Genomic DNA, 19,073 nt, shown 5'->3' on the forward strand with positions numbered 1-19,073 from the left:
TTTACTGTCAGTTCCAGCGTCAGGCTCTCCACACAGGAAATAACATGTAACTGGTAGAAACAGCGTCCGATGGTTGCAAACATGCAGTCATCAACCGGCGTCGTGTCAGAACCGCCTACGGTCTGATCAACGCTGCCGGCAGCTTTAATCATCAGTTTATAATTGTTACACTGTAGAGTTTTAAATCAGAAGAAGCTGATGAGAAATCTTCTGGATGGATTTGAGATTAAAGGATGAAGTCAGATTCATAAATTCACAACATCATGCTCTTAAACTTTTTCAGAAAATGAAATATAGATTTCTATTTTGAGGTGTTGGCGACCGCGGTTAATGCTGAAAATAACAAAGTAGTCCATGTTGAAAAGCAGAACCAGAACCAGCTTTAGAGAAAGACGAGCCAACGTCACGCTGTGGTGTCAATCACGTAACTGTGGATCCAGAGCTGAACAACCAGCCGTGAGGGAGCAGAGACGTTAATCCTCCTGCAGTCGGCTGGTGTCAGTGGACCTCACCACCACACAGCTGATCACTCATCTCCACAACACCTGGTTTGGTGTGACTGCAGCCTCAGAAGTAGTGTGTATAGTTGGGAGAAGCTACATGTGTTTAAAACATGAGACTCTGATAATGATGGAGTGTGTGATCGGCTGCTGAACTGCTGTAAAAGTCCTTTTACCTTCTATTGTTTCTATGATGTTCACAGGTGCAGCTCCAGAGCCATCTGTCACATCTGTTGATCAAACAAAGGACTGGTCCCTGTTACAGTGTGTTGTTAGAGGTGCTTCTCCACAACCTAAAGTAGAGTGGAAGGACAGCTCTGGAAACCTCCTTCCTGCTGAACAACCTCAGGTGTCACAAAGAGGAGGCCGCTATGACATCATCCTCCAGACTACTGTGACCAAGACCGGCCGCTATCGCTGTGTAGCCACACAGGAGACCATCAACCACCAGATACATGCTGAGATCTATGTTTACATCGGTGGTGAGTTCACTCCTCATATTTGTGTGTTCAGATCATTTAGAGTTCATGTGTTAGTAGTTAATAATGTGCACTCTTAGAAATAATGAACACTGACAATGTACTAAAGATGCACTCCTGTGATTGGTTGATTAAGTTAGAAGTCTGGTAGGTAACGTCACTTTAGGTCGTAGAAAGATGCTGATTGGTTTATTTTGTTCTGGGCGTTACATTATTTAATAGATACTGAACATCATTGGTCAAATATTGGTCAGCACTTTAAATCGACAACGAGCCGCCGTCTGTCTATACATTTTTAATCTATAAATACATTTTATAGATACTTTAGTAAATTCTATAATAAGATTCTTAAATCCGTCGAAAAAACGGAAATCTAATGTTTCAAACGGGGTAGAATATTTCTGTAAGGACTTCTACAGTAACATGAAAGTATCTAGTTTTATTTATTTACTTATTTTAATTGTAAATCTCCGTGTTTTATAACATTAAAAGACAGAATAATACTAAATGTGTTGAACATGATATGCAGCTCCAGCTGTTTGTAAGTTCACACATAGTTCTACATTATTAAGTCAAGATTTATGCATCAATTAATTAAACTAGTTTTGTGAAGTAAAAACTTCATATTTACAGTGAATCAGATTGATATTTACAATACAGCTCTCTGTTATGGTTTCATCCACTATCTGGATGTTTACAGTTGCTATGACAACAAATAACAGCTTATATTACCGGCTCTAACAGCCATCAGCAGTTTTCACCCTGAGGACACTAACGAATGTTCTCACAAGTTATTGTGTCAAAATGAGACAAATATGAGCTTAAATCACTGGGGAGCTGCATCAGCATAGATGACTGTTGTTTCCACGACAACGCCCAAATGTACTTGTATTAATTTAATAACAAACAGACTTACGACACTACTAATACATATACGGGTGCTGAAGTTACATTGACATACCTGAGAGAAGACAACGGTCCAAATTTACTTGAAACATAATTCAGTTTGATGTTTGTGTTCAAAAGAAGATCTCAGAGCGAGCTGACAGTTTCTAGATCATTTTAATAATTACTGTAATTGTGACTTTTAAACCAGAAGAAGTTGATCAGAGATCTTTCTAGATGGATCTTTGATGAAGGAAGAATTCAGATTCATAAAATCACAACAACATTATGCTCTTAAACGTATCAGAAATAAAATACAGATTTCTCTGATCTTTTGTGTAAAACAGAATAATTCTTTATAACTATTATTTGCAGATGTTTAGTGTACAGATGTTAAACTGTATCTCATTCTTTATGTGAAACTAAATATGTATCAGATGTCTTCATGTCTAAACTAATCTGTAAATCTGAACTAAAGACTGAATATAAATGTCCTTTTATTCACCAGTTAAAGTGTATTCAGACCTTCAAGAGTGTCGCTCTGCTTCCATTGAGCCCAATAACTGTAGACTGTAGACCCACATCATCGTCTTTACTGAAGTAGGAGTACTAATACCACAGTGTAGAAATACTCTGTTACAAGTAAAAGTCCTGCACTCAAAGTGACACTTGAATAAAAGTATCAGTTAAAGTATAAAAGTATTCTAAAAGTATTATATTTATAAGTTGATGACATGTTTGTGAGTCAGATCAATGTAACCAGTAACTCTATCTGTCTGATAAATGTAGTGAAGTAGAAGTACAATATATCCTCTGACATGCAGTGAAGTAGAAGTATAAAGTATTCATTCACTGATTAGATCAATATTTCATGTTTATGTTACTTAAATCTGTATATTTAGAGTGATGATGAATTCATACAGTAAAACATGAACAAAGAGATGATGCTACTTTATGAGGTCGGCCTGTAAGTCTGTCTTCATTCAAACACAGCTGTGACATCACTTCTCCCTCTGACAGGTTTCTAATGTGACTTTGTTGTTGACTTGGTGTGAAACGTGTGAATGAACAGACATGTTTGTTCCTGAGCTCCCAGTTAAAGGTTGTATCAGCAATTCTGGGCCGAAACATAAATGATCACATTCATCTGTTTTTACCTCACTATCCGCTAGCTGCCCGCCCCATAAGCAGGCCGTCAAAAAAACGCGTCTCTAGGCAGCCTAGGCTCCGAGATCGCACACACCAACAAATGGTACTACCAACACCTCAAAAGCAAAATAAACAGTGTTCCAACTAGAGTTGGGTGGTATCTACATTTTGATACCGTCAAACCTCCTCCCTATTTTACCCCGGTATACGGCATTACCGTGACTAATTAAAAATTATGACGTAAGGCTCAGACGACGTCACCAAACTCATTAGAGTTTAGCTTCTCTGCCCTTCTCCCCTTATCTGAGGAGAACGCTAGGCATAAACATTAAATATTATTGGTTATATGTTTAGCAGAGTAGGTCTACGTAAAAAAAAAAAAGACGCTACACATAGTGCGCACGCATCATTCATAACGGTTCCGCTCTGTGCAGCTAAATCAAAGAATAAAGGAGTTACGCTAAAGTGCAACATGGAACTTGGAGACATAAAGGATCAATTAAAAACAGGACAATTAACGTTGAGCAAGTCATCAGGAAAGTCCGAGGTACGGGATCATTTCAAGTGACTAGTGGAAGAAGGCGATAACATACGTGTCGGCTTTGTCCAGTCATATCCTAATCGCGGCACTAACGTAGCCTATTGTTATGACCACATGGCTCAAGCATGGCATAACAAATTGGGAGACACGCAGTGACAAGTTTTTGGTATATTTATTTAACAATAAAAGGCACTAACAAGGAAATTAAGTATCAGTGTAGATGGCAGCTTAACTATGTGTAATGTGTAATGGACTGGTGTAATGAGAATGTACAACAAAACCAAAATGAAGACGATGAGGTTTGGCAGCAGCTTCAGTCACCCAGGCAGCGAGAGAGCGACAGGCTGGATGTCTTCCTCCTTTTATAGGCCAACCAGGCCAATCAGGTCAATCAGTTGCACCTGCTGCAGAAAGGGAAGAGCCAAATGGCCCAAGTAGTGAAGCAGCGCCTCCCCCCACCACACAGGGGAAGGACACCTTCCCTGACCGCCAGGGAAGGGGGACGTAACACCCTCCCCCTTAAAACAGAGGCCCAACATACGGCCTCTGTAAACAAGGCTGCGGCAACAAAGAAATTAAACAATATTTATGTCAAAGGGAGGAAAGGCAAAATGTTGAATGGGATCGGTCAGGGGAACTGGTTTACTTGAACCCTTCTGGCGCCCGTGACAGCGCATCGGCTATTACGTTGTCCACGCCACGAATGTGTCTGATGCTCAAGTTATAGGGCTGTAAAAAGAGTGTCCACCTCATTAACCGCTGGCTTGGACTCTGCAGAGAGTGGAGGAAGGTTAGAGGGTTATGGTCTGAATACACAACCACCGGATGGACCCCACCTCCCACGTACACATCAAAATGCTGCAGAGCCCACACCAACGCCAGCGCCTCCTTCTCTATTGTAGAGTAGTTCAGTTGATGACGGTTGAACTTCTTAGAAAAGAAGCTGACCGGTCTAACCACTCCCTGATCATCACTCTGCATCAGGACACCCCCAGCCCCAACCTGACTGGCGTCCACCTGCAACTGGAATGGCTGATCTAGGTGAGGCGCTGCCAGGACAGGAGCTGTACTCAACAGCATCTTCACTTGGCCAAAAGCCTGCCGACAGGCCAGAGACCATTCAAACTTGACCTTCTGCTGTAGTAGGCCGGTCAATGGGGCGACCACTGAAGAAAAATTAGGGCAAAAACTTCTATAGTAGCCAACCATACCCAAAAATCGTCTAAGCTCAGTCTTGGAGACAGGCGGTGGAAACTTGTCGATAGCACGGACTTTGGCCCTTACTGGCTTGACCTGTCCTTGTCCCACAACCTTCCCCAGGTATGCAACAGTGGCCCTGGCAAATTCACATTTAGCCACGTTAACTGTGAGGTTAGCGTCTTGGAGACAAACAAACAATGCATGGACTCGATCCCTGTGCTGTTCCCAAGTGTCACTGTATACTACGACATCATCTAAATAAACAGCTACGCCCTCCAGCCCTGCCACTACTTGGTTCATCAGACGCTGAAAAGTGGCAGGCGCATTTCGGAGCCCAAAACTCATGACCCTGTAGGAATACAGCCCCGATGACGTAATGAAAGCAGCGATCTCTTGGGCACGTGGCGTCAGCGGGACCTGCCAGTATCCTTTTAATAGGTCAAATTTACTCACAAACCTGGCAGATCCTACCGCATCCACGCAATCCTCCATCCTCGGTAAGGGAAAAGAATCAGGTTTAGTCACTTCGTTTACCCTTCGGTAGTCTGTGCAAAACCTGTCTGTCATGTCTGATTTTCCCACCAGTAGGCATGGAGAGGCCCAACTGGAATTTGAAGGCACAGCCAGCTCATTATCTAGCAGATACTGAACCTCAGCGTCCATGCGGCGGCGCTTCTCCAGAGGAACTCTGTAGAACCTTTGCCGAATTGGCTTTGCATCCCCAACATCGATGTCATGCTGCACTAAGTGGGTACAGGAAGGAGTATCAGAAAACAGGGAAGGGAAAGCAGCCAACAGTCCCGACAGATCCCTGCCTTGTTCTTCTGACAAGTGGCAGAATAGACCCCTTAAATCTGCAAGCGTTTCTGAGTTTTTGAGCCGAGGACGCAGCACGCCATCCCCAGGCCCTCTCACATCCGCCTCTTCCTCATCCCCCGTTTCCCCTACTGAAACAGATGCCGGGAGCATGTGAGCTATGGTAGTCAACATAGCAGGCTTAACCTCCTGAACCACATCCGCTCCTGGCACAGATATACGGGCATAGTAAGCTTTCAGCAAGTTCACATGACACAGTTGTGTTGACTTTTTACGGTCTGGAGTATCAACCAGATAGTTCTGTTCAGAGACCTGTCGGACCACGGTGTACGGTCCAGTGAACTTGGCCTGGAATGGCGAACCAAGGATAGGCAGCAATGCCAACACCTGGTCTCCAGGACAGAACACTCGAGGCTCTGTTCTGCGGTCATAGTACCGCTTCATCTTACTCTGGACGGCTGTCAGATGATCACCCGCCATCTTAACCGCCAGATGTAGTCTACGATGAAAACCGTTCACATAATCAATCAGGTTGACAGGCGGCTCTGCAACTTTTAGGCCATCCTGCAAAACTGAAAGGGGACCCCTCACTTTGTGTGCGAACACCAACTCACTGGGGCTAAACCCTGTGCTCTCCTGCACCACCTCCCTGGCTGACAACATAAGCCAAGGCAGCCCTTCCTCCCAATCCCCCTTAAAGGAGTCATCACCTGGTTTTATACGTATCCAGCCCCCCTTGGATCGCTTTGGATCAATTCGTAAAACTTATTAGAAAAAAAAAAAAAATTTTAATCAAACATTGAGCTTGTTCTGACCCTTTTTCGTACCGCGATTTTATCACGCGAGATTACGCGCGAGGTTTTGACTGGTCCGGATGTGCATTGTATAATATGTAATGAGGCGCGCGTTGATTCGCCGCAGGAAGGACAGAGCCGGGGGGGCTTGCCTGCATGCAGACTCCAAAACATAATGGCGGCGCTTCGGCGATTTCAGGTAGCGGACGGGGCGGGGTTGGGTGGTGAAAGAGGGGTGGGCTTATGCAAGTAGCCGCCACGGTGACGTCACCGAAGGCGCAGAATCAAAATCTCGTGCTTTAGGAATGCACACCCTTGTGTGCTATTCCTGTTCGGAAAAAGAGCAGAAGCGAAAAAACGGCGCCACTTTCAAACTCCAGCCTTTCAGGCAAGTTTCAACTGAGGTCAAACACAGATATGCATGTTTTAACAAGAGAAATTGCGATTTCCGGGTGATGACTCCTTTAAGCTCAGTACAGTATGAACGCATAAGCGACTTCAGGGTTTGGTGGAACCTTTCCAGTGCTCCCTGACTCTGAGCATGGTAAGCACTAGCTTTGTTGTGCTTGACCTTCAGCTGGCTCAAAACCTCTGCAAACATTCGTGACGTAAAGTTGGATCCTTGGTCACTCTGTATGACCCGAGGAATTCCAAAGTAGGATATGAACTGTGATAAAGCCTTAACAATCGATCGTGTGGTGATGGAGCGGAGAGGGTACACAGCGGGGTAACGTGTGGTCTGACACATTACCGTCAACAGATAGATGCACCCCGACTTGAATGGAGGGAGCGGCCCCACACAGTCGATGATGAGATGCTGGAATGGCTCACTTACTGCTGGAATGGGGTAAAGAGGTGCAGGTTTGATAGTCTGGTTAGGCTTGCCTGTGATCTGGCAGGTATGACAAGTCTTAATGAACCTGGTAACCTCTTTCTTTAACCTGGGCCAGAAGAAGTAACGCAGCAATCTGTTACAAGTCTTCCTAACCCCCATGTGTCCAGCCACCTTACCGTGGGCTGTCTCCAAAATTACTTCTCTAAACTTGGCAGGCACAACTACCTGAAGTACGGGATCACCTACCGAACAGTCATCATGAGGAAGCCACTTACGGACCAGCATGTCATCCAGTAGAAAGTACCCACAGGCTAAACTCTCCATCTCGTCTGTTGGCTTCACCTCACTGAACAGTCCCTTCAGCTCAGGATCCTCCTGCTGGGCTATAATCAGCTCACTCTTGGACAGGGCAAGAGGCAGATCAGGAAGTTGAGACACAGCATTTTTAAATCTTCCAGACTCTTTAATCCCCCTTTCCGGCCCTGTCCCACTCATCGAACGAGTTACTACGCAAGCAGTAAAAACCTCTGGAAACTCCTTCTCACTACTGTCTGGCACAGTGGAGATAGTCGGCCCAGAAGTCACCACAGGAGGCGGAACACCTCCCCAAACCCACCCTTTAGCTAAATTGTTTCCTAGAACGACAGACACTCCTTCTACAGGCATCTTTGATTTCAGTGCTATTGCCACTTCTCCTTTTACCAGCTCATGGTCAAGTTCGATTCTGTGTAAGGGAGCCGGCCAAGTATGCATCCCCATGTCTTGGATCAAAACACTCCTCCCCAGACTTGACTCCTCAGAAAAATCCAACACTGAGTCTAGGATGAATGATGCTGAACCCCCGGTGTCCCGCAAAATCTTTACAGGTACTTTCTGTGACCTACCCACCAATGAGACAAAACCTTCCCTGATGAACTCACTGTAATCAGGCGGAACCATATCTGCCCATAGCAAGCTAGAACCTTCCGAGATGCCAGGAAGGCTTGGCACAACAGACGCCACCATGGCCGGTTTTTCAGGACACATATTCTCTGCATCTAGGCCTAGTACCCCCTGTCCTCCACCAACCGGAACTGCCAGGGCATGAGGTCTACTAGTACCCCCAGATAAACCCTTCCCATCATTTCTTTTACTTTTCAGCACAGGACAGTTCAATTTCCAATGTCCTTTCCCCAAGCAATAGTTGCATGTGGAGTTAAAATCACCCTTGCTGGGACAAACTTTTTCATATTGTGGGTTAGGAGCAGAGAATCCCAAGTTCCCACTAGGGAACTTTGCAGGGTACGGAGCTAAGAAACTAGAACCTCCCCCGCTATGACCACGTGACTCAGATGGAACTTTGGTAGTTAACACAAACTCATCTGCCCACCTGGCCGCTTCAAGGGCGGTTTTTGGTTTACGCTCATTGAGATGATTTACAATGCGCTCAGGTGTGACATTCTTGAACTGTTCTAGTAACAACACTTCACACAATTCATCGAGAGTAGTGACCCTTTCTGCCTCACGCCAACGTTTAAAGTGGCTTACCATCTCCCTCGTCACCTCCACATATGTCTGCGTCTCAGTTTTTCTCCAATTCCTGAAGCGCAATCAATAGGCTTCTGCACACAGCTCATAAGACAGAAGTATGGCATCCTTTACCTTAGTATACACTTTCCTCTCTACAGGGTCAAGTGCTAAGTAGGCCTCTTGAGCCTTCGGCGGAAGCACACTCTGAATCAGTGCAGTGCGGTCTGTAACTGTCCAACTTCTCTCCTCTGCCAGACTTTCAAATAATGAGAAAAATACATCAGGATCCCTCTCATTAAATTTCGGCATCAGACGGACCATATCACCCAAGCTGTCCCTAGACCTTGCATCAACAGCATCAGGTCTTGCCTGGCGCAACCTCTCTAGCTCAAGACGCACCTCCCTTTCTTTCTGGCATTCTCGGGCCTGAAACTCCATCTGCATGGCTAACAGTTCTTTTTGCTCTGCAAAGGATAGACCCGTACCCACTGAGACAAATCCAGCCCCTGCCCCTTTAATGGGTGAACCACCTGGGCTAGATGTTTCGTCATCTTCTAACACGCCCTGGTCAATTAACCCCACATGTACTGCAGCAAACACCTCCTTTTTCTTAGACCGACCCTGCATAACATCGGGGGTAAGGCTATAATGTGTGACGACCCGCCACAATTCTTCAACTTTCAATCTTTCAAGCAACTCGACTGATGGACTGGCCACAAACTCCTTAAAAAGATCCATCCTACTGTAAGCCAATCAACGGTCCACAAATGCTTAATCAGTAGTACCAATAACCTGTTATCAGCTATAATGCCTCGACTCAGAACGGTGAGTAGCGTGATATATCACCAAAAGCACATAAGGGATAATTATCAGAGCTGCCCCGTATCTAACTGGAAGTAGAAGTCCCTAACTAGCTACCAACTAGTCTTCGGTGTGCCCTCATGCAATTTGGTTGCTAGCAACCCCAGCGCGTTCGACACACCCAAAAACAACAAACAAAACCAAACAAAAAAAACAGCGATAAACGCTCTACTCCTACACGGGGGTTCACTTAGCTCATAACTAACCCACTGGCTTCAATGACATTTAAGGTGCAAACAATCCCATACTACTCACCGACCAGCTGAGGATCATAACCGGCAACCAGGTCACCAGAAAGGAAGGAAAACTGCCACTAATCCCTCTCACAAGCTCTCCCTTGCTGCAAGCCAAACAAATCAATTAAATCAATCAACAGGCCAACTCAATAACCCATATTCAAACAACAAAAGATCAAAACTACCAATTAACCAAATATGCAACCAAGCAAAACTAACAAATAACCAACTACTCAAACACTGCGAGTCTCCCAACAATAACACTCTCAAACTAACTATACAGGCCTTGGAAAGATATGAAAAAAAAAACCTTAGCAAAACCTATCCCGGACGAGCCCCCAATTTGTTATGACCACATGGCTCAAGCATGGCATAACAAATTGGGAGACACGCAGTGACAAGTTTTTGGTATATTTATTTAACAATAAAAGGCACTAACAAGGAAATTAAGTATCAGTGTAGATGGCAGCTTAACTATGTGTAATGTGTAATGGACTGGTGTAATGAGAATGTACAACAAAACCAAAATGAAGACGATGAGGTTTGGCAGCAGCTTCAGTCACCCAGGCAGCGAGAGAGCGACAGGCTGGATGTCTTCCTCCTTTTATAGGCCAACCAGGCCAATCAGGTCAATCAGTTGCACCTGCTGCAGAAAGGGAAGAGCCAAATGGCCCAAGTAGTGAAGCAGCGCCTCCCCCCACCACACAGGGGAAGGACACCTTCCCTGACCGCCAGGGAAGGGGGACGTAACACTATAAAATTATTTGTATATTTTTGTGACTGAGTAGTAGTGCAGCCGCACCCCCACTTCCCACGGATATGCACATACAACAGCCTCATGCATGAAAAATAATTGTCGGGTTGAAATCGGGCTCGGGCTCTTAATTACAGTAATGTGTCGGGTCGGTCCGGGTTCGGACAGAACGCGCACGGGCTCAGGTAGGGTAGGGCTTGATTTTCTGGGCCCGAACTAAGCTCTACTTCTCATTAGGTCGGAACTCGAAATATTGTCAAACTGCAGAAATCGTGTTCTTCTTTGAGACTGGGTCACTCGGTGCGCGACTCGCCATCTTTCCTCTCTCTCTCTCCCTCTCTCTCTCTGTCTCTCCTATATAAGTGCATTGCATTTTTTTAATGACGGTATTGAAACTGATACCGTTGCTATTTTTAAGACCCGTGGTATACCGTATTACCGTATTACCGCCCAAGCCTAGTTCCAACCAATCACAGACAAGGGGTGGGTGGCACGTTCATGAAAATGCGCGTCCATGATCATTTTCAAAACACGGGAGGGAGGGGCTAGCTGGCTCTGTTTGTTTTGGATCTCGCAAAGGGAGTGAGGGCAACCAGAATCGCTGATACAACCTTTAAAGGTGGCGTTGTACTGGACGACGTTCTACTGGGAGATGATTCTCATTATTGTCCTCCCTGTTTCAGAACCGTAGAAACAGACTGAATATAACAGTACAACAACATGCTGACACCAGCTCAGGGATCAAACCTGTGGCTGAATCAGCTCCTCTGTGACGCGTCAAACATCATCAGCATCATCAAAGTTAACAGCTGTGTTGGATCTCATTACATTGTACAGGAGTCCCTAATAAACATTCACCGTTCAGGCCTGATTACACAAGAGCTGCACACACTTCTAAAGATGCAACAACACACTCAGACACATGACGTCAGTGGAAGAGAAGATATTGTTCACATATCAGACAACATATTTATATATCTGACGTCAGTGGAAGAAAAGATGTTTATATATTCGTATAATTTCATTTCAATATTTTCATTTTAGTTTGTATCCCATTTTTCTATATAAAAATTAACATATATTTCGTACTTTTCTGTCTCTTTTTAAACTGATTGTTATCCACATTTACAAGCAGAGAGAGGATGAAAAAGAGTCTCAGTCATGTCTCACCCTGTAAACGTTCTCTATAATCTTAAATTTATATGGTGTTCACAGGTGCAGCTCCAGAACCGTCTGTCACGATACTTGATCAGACAGAGGATGGGATGCTGTTACAGTGTGTTGTTAGAGGTGCTTCTCCACAACCTAAAGTAGAGTGGAAGGACAGCTCTGGAAACCTCCTTCCTGCTGAACAACCTCAGGTGTCACAAAGAGGAGGCCGCTATGACATCATCCTCCAGACTACTGTGACCAAGACCGGCCGCTATCGCTGTGTAGCCACACAGGAGACCATCAACCACCAGATACATGCTGAGATCTATGTGCCTGTAAATGGTGAGTTTTTCTAATTATGTCCCATAATAAATAGTAATAATAAAGTCCCAGTCGGCAAAATTATTTTGATCATATTCACTGAAGCCGACACTATGCTCCGATAGAACAACATAAATCATCCGGTTTTAGAAAAAAAAGCGCGCCTCTACGTGCACATAGAGCCTGTTGTTTGTTTTGCAAAGATCAACAGCTCCTGGATCATCCTGTCCAATCAGCACGCAGGGCTGTGTTCATGCACACACAGAGCCCCTCCCCCCTCGGGTCGTACCACTATCACAGGGGGGAGGCGGAGGGAAGTAGCAACAAGCTTCTAATTCTTCGATAAAAACTGAAACGAGGAGGTCCAAAACAACCAAGGAAAAGAAAACACCGGTGGAAAAAAAGGAAAGAAAGGAATATTGCGACGGTGCCCGTGATTAAACCAGAGTCAACATCAGACCCGCGTTTCAAAGGTGGCGTGATCTAAGGGATTTCAAAGGGCAGGAAGTCGAGGGGGAGGAGCTCGGTGGTCGTGGGGGAGGAGCGTGAGAGTTGTAAACATTGAAAATCTGACAGAGTGCCCTCGATCCGCCGGACTTTCCGACTGGGACTTTAAGGATTCAAGGATCATTTAATGTCCTCGTGCAACATCGGGACACACAACGAAATGCCCTTGTATTTAATACACAATAAATACAAGACAAAACAAAAACAGTAGTTCATTCTTTTTGTGCGTTTTTTAAATTTACATCAGAAGAAACACGATTACACACAGTATCCATCAACGCTGACTATGTTTGAGCACCAATCAGCACTGATGGAAACACAGAGTCCACCTCCTCTGGTCCCACCGAAGTCCTGTCCTCTGTCCTGTGGTCCGCTTGTTCTGGGATCCACGATGGAGCCAGGTTTCTGTAAAGATGTGGGCACAACAGACCATCGAAGTCTTATTTTATCCACCTTATTTTCCTGCGACATCCAGGAGCATGCTGGGTAGTGGAGTAGCCTTAGGTCCAAACTGAGTTAGTTTAGCTTGCAGTGTTTGGTCCGGCAGGTCTGGCCGATAGTCTCAAGATCAACTGCTCTTAACTCAGCCTCCACTCTTCCTTCTACTATGTTGATGAGTTAATTCTGTCATATCATATAAGTGCTCCGGTGATAAACATGAAAAAAATAACAAACACCCCATTATTTCAGACTGCACTCAAAGCTAATTCTGAAAAAGATGAAAATGTTTCAAAGTGAGTGAAAACTCTTCTGCTGTGACTCTAAAACACCATGAATTTGTATCCAGAGATGAGAGGAAGAATGAGACGTCTGGAGGGGAAATAACACAAAGAACTGGAGATTGTGGTTGCAGGTTTAGTGGAAACTCTGAGTTAGTTAAACCTGAGATGATGGACACTCTGAACTGAATTTTAAGTTCCAAACAGAGCGCTAACTTAAATCTGGATCTGTTACCGTGGTAACTGACTGTGAACCTAACCTGCTCAAAGCCTGAGTTTCTCTCTCTCCTCCCTCTTAAAAAGGCAGACACTGTTTTATTCCCTCAAGTCTAATAATTTGTTACTGACTGAAATCTAAATTTAGTCTAAATTTAGTCTACTAAATACCGTTGTAGTTCGTCGTCAGTCATTTCTTTGATCAGCTGATGACATGTCACCCTTCACTCAGAATAAAACCTTTGAACATAAGTCCTATAATATTGGAGACTAAATGTTAATATTTCTGAGGTAGCAGGATGGTGGTGCAGCTGCAGAATATTATTTTTTAAATTAGCTGCATAAAGTCTGAATGTTTGAACAGTATTTCACTGACTGTCTTTAAATCTACTATAATTGTAGAAATAGCTGAAATAAAACCACTGAATGCTGTTGAGCAAACATCTAAATAGACGTCTACCATTTAAAACCTGCTGGGTTTTAAATCACCAATAACATTATTACTGGATCAGATTGTGAGCTTCCAGTCATGACTCCAGATCTTTGATCTGTATTTGAAATCATCTTCAGTTTCTGGCTGCTGATGTTTAATAAAGTACAAATATAAAGTTAGTGACTGAGAGACAGAAGCCTTCTATGTTGGTGGGCTGAACTCTCTAACAAGTCAGGCAGCGCTGCTGTGGGCGGGACTTCACTAAAGACCAGGGAGGCGTGACTACGGCTGCATCAGAGCCAACAGAGCATTTTATAATGAAATTATTTCATCTGCAAATCAGCTTTAAAATGACCGACACTGATAACCATAAACTATTCAGAGTTTGTTAAACCAGCTTTCTGAAACATTTGAGTGCTGAATGAACACAAACTGTAAAAAGCCTCCAACAGTCAGATGAACAGATCAGAGAGAGATGAAGAGTTCAGACTGAGTTCCCCTTCTAGCAGCACGTTGGTCCTGAATCATTGAGGCTCTCCAGCTGTGATGAGACTCTCATACTAACGTGCTGCTGAACATGATATGCAGCTCCACGGTCAGAGTTAGGTTTCCTGTCTGTAAACGGCTTTCAGGACACAGATGATGAACACTGACGATGTTGAGCAGCGTCACACTGTTCTAGCATCACCACTCACTGAAGATCCAGATGTTCACTGTCATCAACAGACTGGAGGTCAGCTCTGGTTCTGAGCCTCGCTACTTTCATGTTGACGTGGCGACTAATTCCCATCATGCTTTGGGAATGGAAAGCTTCCAGCCTCTTGTTGTTAGACATGTTGCCACATACTAACTAGCAGGTGAACCTGTGGAGCCGCTGGTCGTTCTCTGCAGAAACCTCATATGTGAGCTGCTCAGAGTGAGTAGAAGAACTGATCTGAGACGAGTCCTGGTGGAACAGGAGTTCTAGTGTTCAACATGGATCACCATCACAGACGTTAACTCACTGTGACTCTAATACGCATCAGATGTTCAAGATTCATACAACGTTAAAACAATAATAATATTGATAGCAGCGATGTTGATAACCTTTAATGTCCGTCAGCTTTTTTCTCTCTCAGTCTAAACTGCATGAACACTGTTGGACGACTAAGACGTTCCTGCAAACGTGCATCTAGAGAGACAAAGTGTCAGTAGCTCACTTTAATACTTCATATCGGTCCTTACAACCTGGTTATTGTTAGTTATGCTGCAGCTGGTGATGCTGAAATCATTTCTGTGTTTGTATTGTTGAATGCTGTCTGATTGGACGCCGCTACAGATGAGACTAATTAGTAGTTACTTATGATTTAGTAAATATTCACACAGAGCCAGTAATAGATTTATGAACAGCTGAGGATCAGCATGAAAACACGGTGATTTAGAGACTGAAATAACCGACGTCAGCGACTGACACGTGAATGTAACACCTGAGTCACATGACCGACACACAGTCGTCACATGAGGCTTCAGACAAAGTGATGGTGGGATCATCAAACTGCGTCTGTCAAGATTAAGATGGACCGTTTAGTTTCATCTAAAACTTGTTGGAGGAAAAAAAGAACCGTAATCTCAGATTTCACAAACACAGAAACTAATGTCAGTTTGTTTACGTCTCTGCCAAGTTGATGATATTTTAAAAGCACTCTAACATGTTTTGTTTTTCTTTTAGGAGAAAAATCAGAGAAAAACTCAGGTGAGTCCTGATTTCTACATCACCATGAATGTGATGTAACTCATTTATACATCAACATATCTGTAGTTTTAAAAGGTTCATCATTCCTTATGTTTCCATTAAATGTCACTTCTACCTAAATCCATCCTGCAGGTCAGATTATCTTCCTCTGTAATGATGCGTTGACTGTCTGTCCATCCCAATGGGAAACCAGGTTACAAGGCAAATAGACTGGTGTCCAGTTGGTTAGGTCCACCTGTCTGAAGGGGATGAGGTCTGATCCAGCAGTCCTCCTTCATGAAGGTCACCATGTTCAGCTGTTGGTTCAACTCTACCATCACATTGGAGGCTGCTGGAGGTGTTTCTCTGTTTAGCCTCCCCTCATTCATAGAGACGGGCTGGACACAATAATAGAAACACCTGCTAGTACAACACAATTCATCAGCAGCAGAATGATTATCTCTATGACAGAATAAACACACATTCTAGGCATCATCAAGGTAGACCTGATTGTAGACTGGAGAGCATCAGGTTGTACAGGTGTACCTAATAAAGTGGACACTGAGAGACACAATAGAGCACCGATGAGCTCATGCTGTTAAATATCAGCTGTATATCTTTATTATATTGATCATGATATGAGACTAGATTAGATTCTGAAATGTCAGATATAATGTGGTATTTATCTCCTCCTGGTTTTAAAGTCTGCAAACAGTTTTGATGAATAATTTTGTTAAATGTCTGTTGTCTCTCCTCGTGGTTCTTCCTCGTCTCCTCCACTTACATCCTTCATGGGAGGGACCAAGACGTGAGGGGAGGAGGCGAGGAAAGGAACTGAGGAGACATGTTAGCAGACTGAGAAGCACCAACAGTTAGTCCACGTTGACTTGAACCTGTGAGCCTGAGCTCAGGGTGTAGACAACACAGATGCTCAGCAGCCTGAAGTGGAGGAGGCAGGACAGCGATTCAGACGTTGTTCCTCCTGATGAGCAACACGATGCTCCACATCAGCCTCCTCACTACTGAGACCTGAACCAGAACCAGGTTCTGAGCGGTGAAGCCCAGCAGGAAACTGTCCATCAGATCAGAGTGAACGTCACTGTTCCTGTGAGATTCATCCCACCGCTGCTTTGATCTGCTCTGTTTGAGCTCACAGGCTTCTGTTGTTGTTGTCTTTGTGGAGACTGTGATGTTCAATCTGCTGGATATGATGTGGAGTTACATTCTGATGCTACGCTAACTTTGGCTCTTCTCTTTCTCACTTCCATTGTCATGGATTTCAGCTGGATGGATTGTTGCTGTTCTTGTAGCAGTTCTCTTCACACTTTTGGTTGTTGGTGTTCTTCTAGCTGTGCTTGTTATCAAGGGCTGCATCACACTAAAATGTACTAAAGGTAAGTTTAAATAAAGTTTTGTGTCACCGTATTGAACAGGTTGTTTATTTGTTTCACGTGTTCAGAGTCCTGATGTTGTTTTATCTCCTCAGTCTTGCAGCGTTCTGTTGGTATTTCCACCAGGTAGCATCAAGTCAGTTGGGATCTTCTTGAATAAAACTTTATTGTCCTTCCTGCAGGATCACCACCAGAGACCAGAGTCCCTCTTAAAGACCCCGGTCTCTCAGACCAGGGACCTGAAGTGCCGTGAAGGTTGCTGCTGTGTGTTAAATCCTGTGGGAACCAGTTTGAGTTTGATGGTGAGGACCTTTAGTCTGCTGGTCCTTTATTTCAGGCAGTCTCAGGATGAAGACCTGCTTTTCAGGTTCAATGGAGGACCTGGATGGAAATTACATTTGCATTTTAATTTGCTGATATATATATATATATATATATATATATATATATATATATAGTATATACAGTGTGTCTATATTGAATGAGCTTTAAGAGACAAAATTAAGTATTTATTCTTTTATTTTTCTACTCTGGTCGTCTTTGTGAGATTAGTTTAATTCCAGGCAGCATCAAGTCACAGTGAATAAGATGGAGCTCCATAGAAACAGATGAACATGTGATAAATAATGAGAGTAGAAGAAGAGGTGAATTAAAACGGACCAAGGTTAAATCAAACCTGTGATGAAAGCTGACGGCTCGGACCATAAAAGACTCAGATGTCTGTGTTGCCTTCAGGAGCTTCACTCAAACATTCATGAGGAAAACTGTTAGATGTCAAAGTCTCAGGCAGCTGAAGAATGGAAGCTGCTGTTTGTGTTTCTTCTCTGATAAAAAGCTAAAATCCAAACATGTTGACACTGAAGACAGACGGGGTTTGAATAAAGACGACTGTAATAGTTCTTCAGGATCTCCACATGTCCAAGTGTCCTCGAGTGTCTTAATGGATGAATGGGGGACGTTTAAACTGCTGTATAAATGGACTCCATTCCCCAAATCTGATCCTGCTGCTTGTAGTTCTTCAGATAGTCGATGGTTGTAGATCACATCCTGGTCATATTGTTCACCTGTTGAACAAGTTTGACTGAATACAGAAGCTGAAGACGCTCTGACTCGTTCGCTCACTGAGACGTGGACATTCTCAAACACGCCGTCAAAGAAATGTGAATATTTAGCAGCTAACATGAAACATAATGTGACTCTTCTTGTGATTTGATATTGTTTTATATTGATATGTTTTGGGACAAGCATGTGCAGCTTCTTTTGATTTGTTGGGGTCTCAGCCAGAGTCTGTCAGCTCCAGTTAGACTCTGAACTTCACACTCAGTGTCCAGTTTATTAGGGACGCTCAAACTAGAGCCGTGTGATCCACCAGTCCTCCTTCATGAAGGTCCCACTGGTTTGAATCAACTGGACTCTGAGTGTGTCTGTTGTTGTCATATTACAATGTTCATGTGTGTTGATGTTGTTCACTGATGATGCTCCTGCAGACGTCTTCTTATTTCAGGCAGCTTCATCATTTCTGTTTGAATAAAACATGAAACATGTCAAACTGCTGTTGAGACGTTTCTGATGTTGAAACCAAAGGGATTCCAAGATGATGTTTGTTGATATTTAATGATTTTTTGATGAGAAAGTTGTTAAAATATATATACAGCTCTGGAAAACATTAAGAGACCAACGCAAAATGATCACTTCCTCTGGTTTTACTATTTATAGGTATGTGTTCAAGTAAATTAACATTTTGCTTTATTCTATAAACTACTGACAACAATTCTTCCAAAATCCAAATAAAATATTGACATTGACAGCATTTATTTTCAGAAAATGACAACTGGTCAAATTAACAAAATAGATTCAGTTTTTTCAGACCTTGAATTAGAAAACAAGATAATAATTATTTCTAAACAACACAATACTAATGTGAAGAGTTCATAAATCAGTATTTGGTGGAATAACCCTGATGTTTAATCCCAGCTTTCATGCATCTTGGCATCTCTCCACCAGTCCCTCACGCTGCTCTGACTTCATGTCACTCCTGGTGCAAACATGAAACCAGCCTGGCTT

At 43.6% G+C, this 19,073-nt stretch overlaps 1 protein-coding gene across 1 annotated transcript in view; it reads left to right on the forward strand.

Moving 5' to 3' along the window:
* LOC311023738 (hemicentin-1-like) overlaps nucleotides 1–19,073 on the forward strand; it is a 64,890-nt gene that overhangs the window by 31,722 nt on the left and 14,095 nt on the right. Inside the window, exons 5-6 of the mRNA XM_084025726.1 lie at nucleotides 704–982; nucleotides 11,775–12,053. Of these exons, the coding sequence (XP_083881852.1) occupies nucleotides 704–982; nucleotides 11,775–12,053 (558 nt within the window). The remainder of the gene's footprint in view (nucleotides 1–703; nucleotides 983–11,774; nucleotides 12,054–19,073) is intronic.

This window comes from Eutrigla gurnardus, assembly GCF_963514095.1.
Source record: "Eutrigla gurnardus genome assembly, chromosome: 2".
NCBI lineage: Eukaryota > Metazoa > Chordata > Actinopteri > Perciformes > Triglidae > Eutrigla > Eutrigla gurnardus.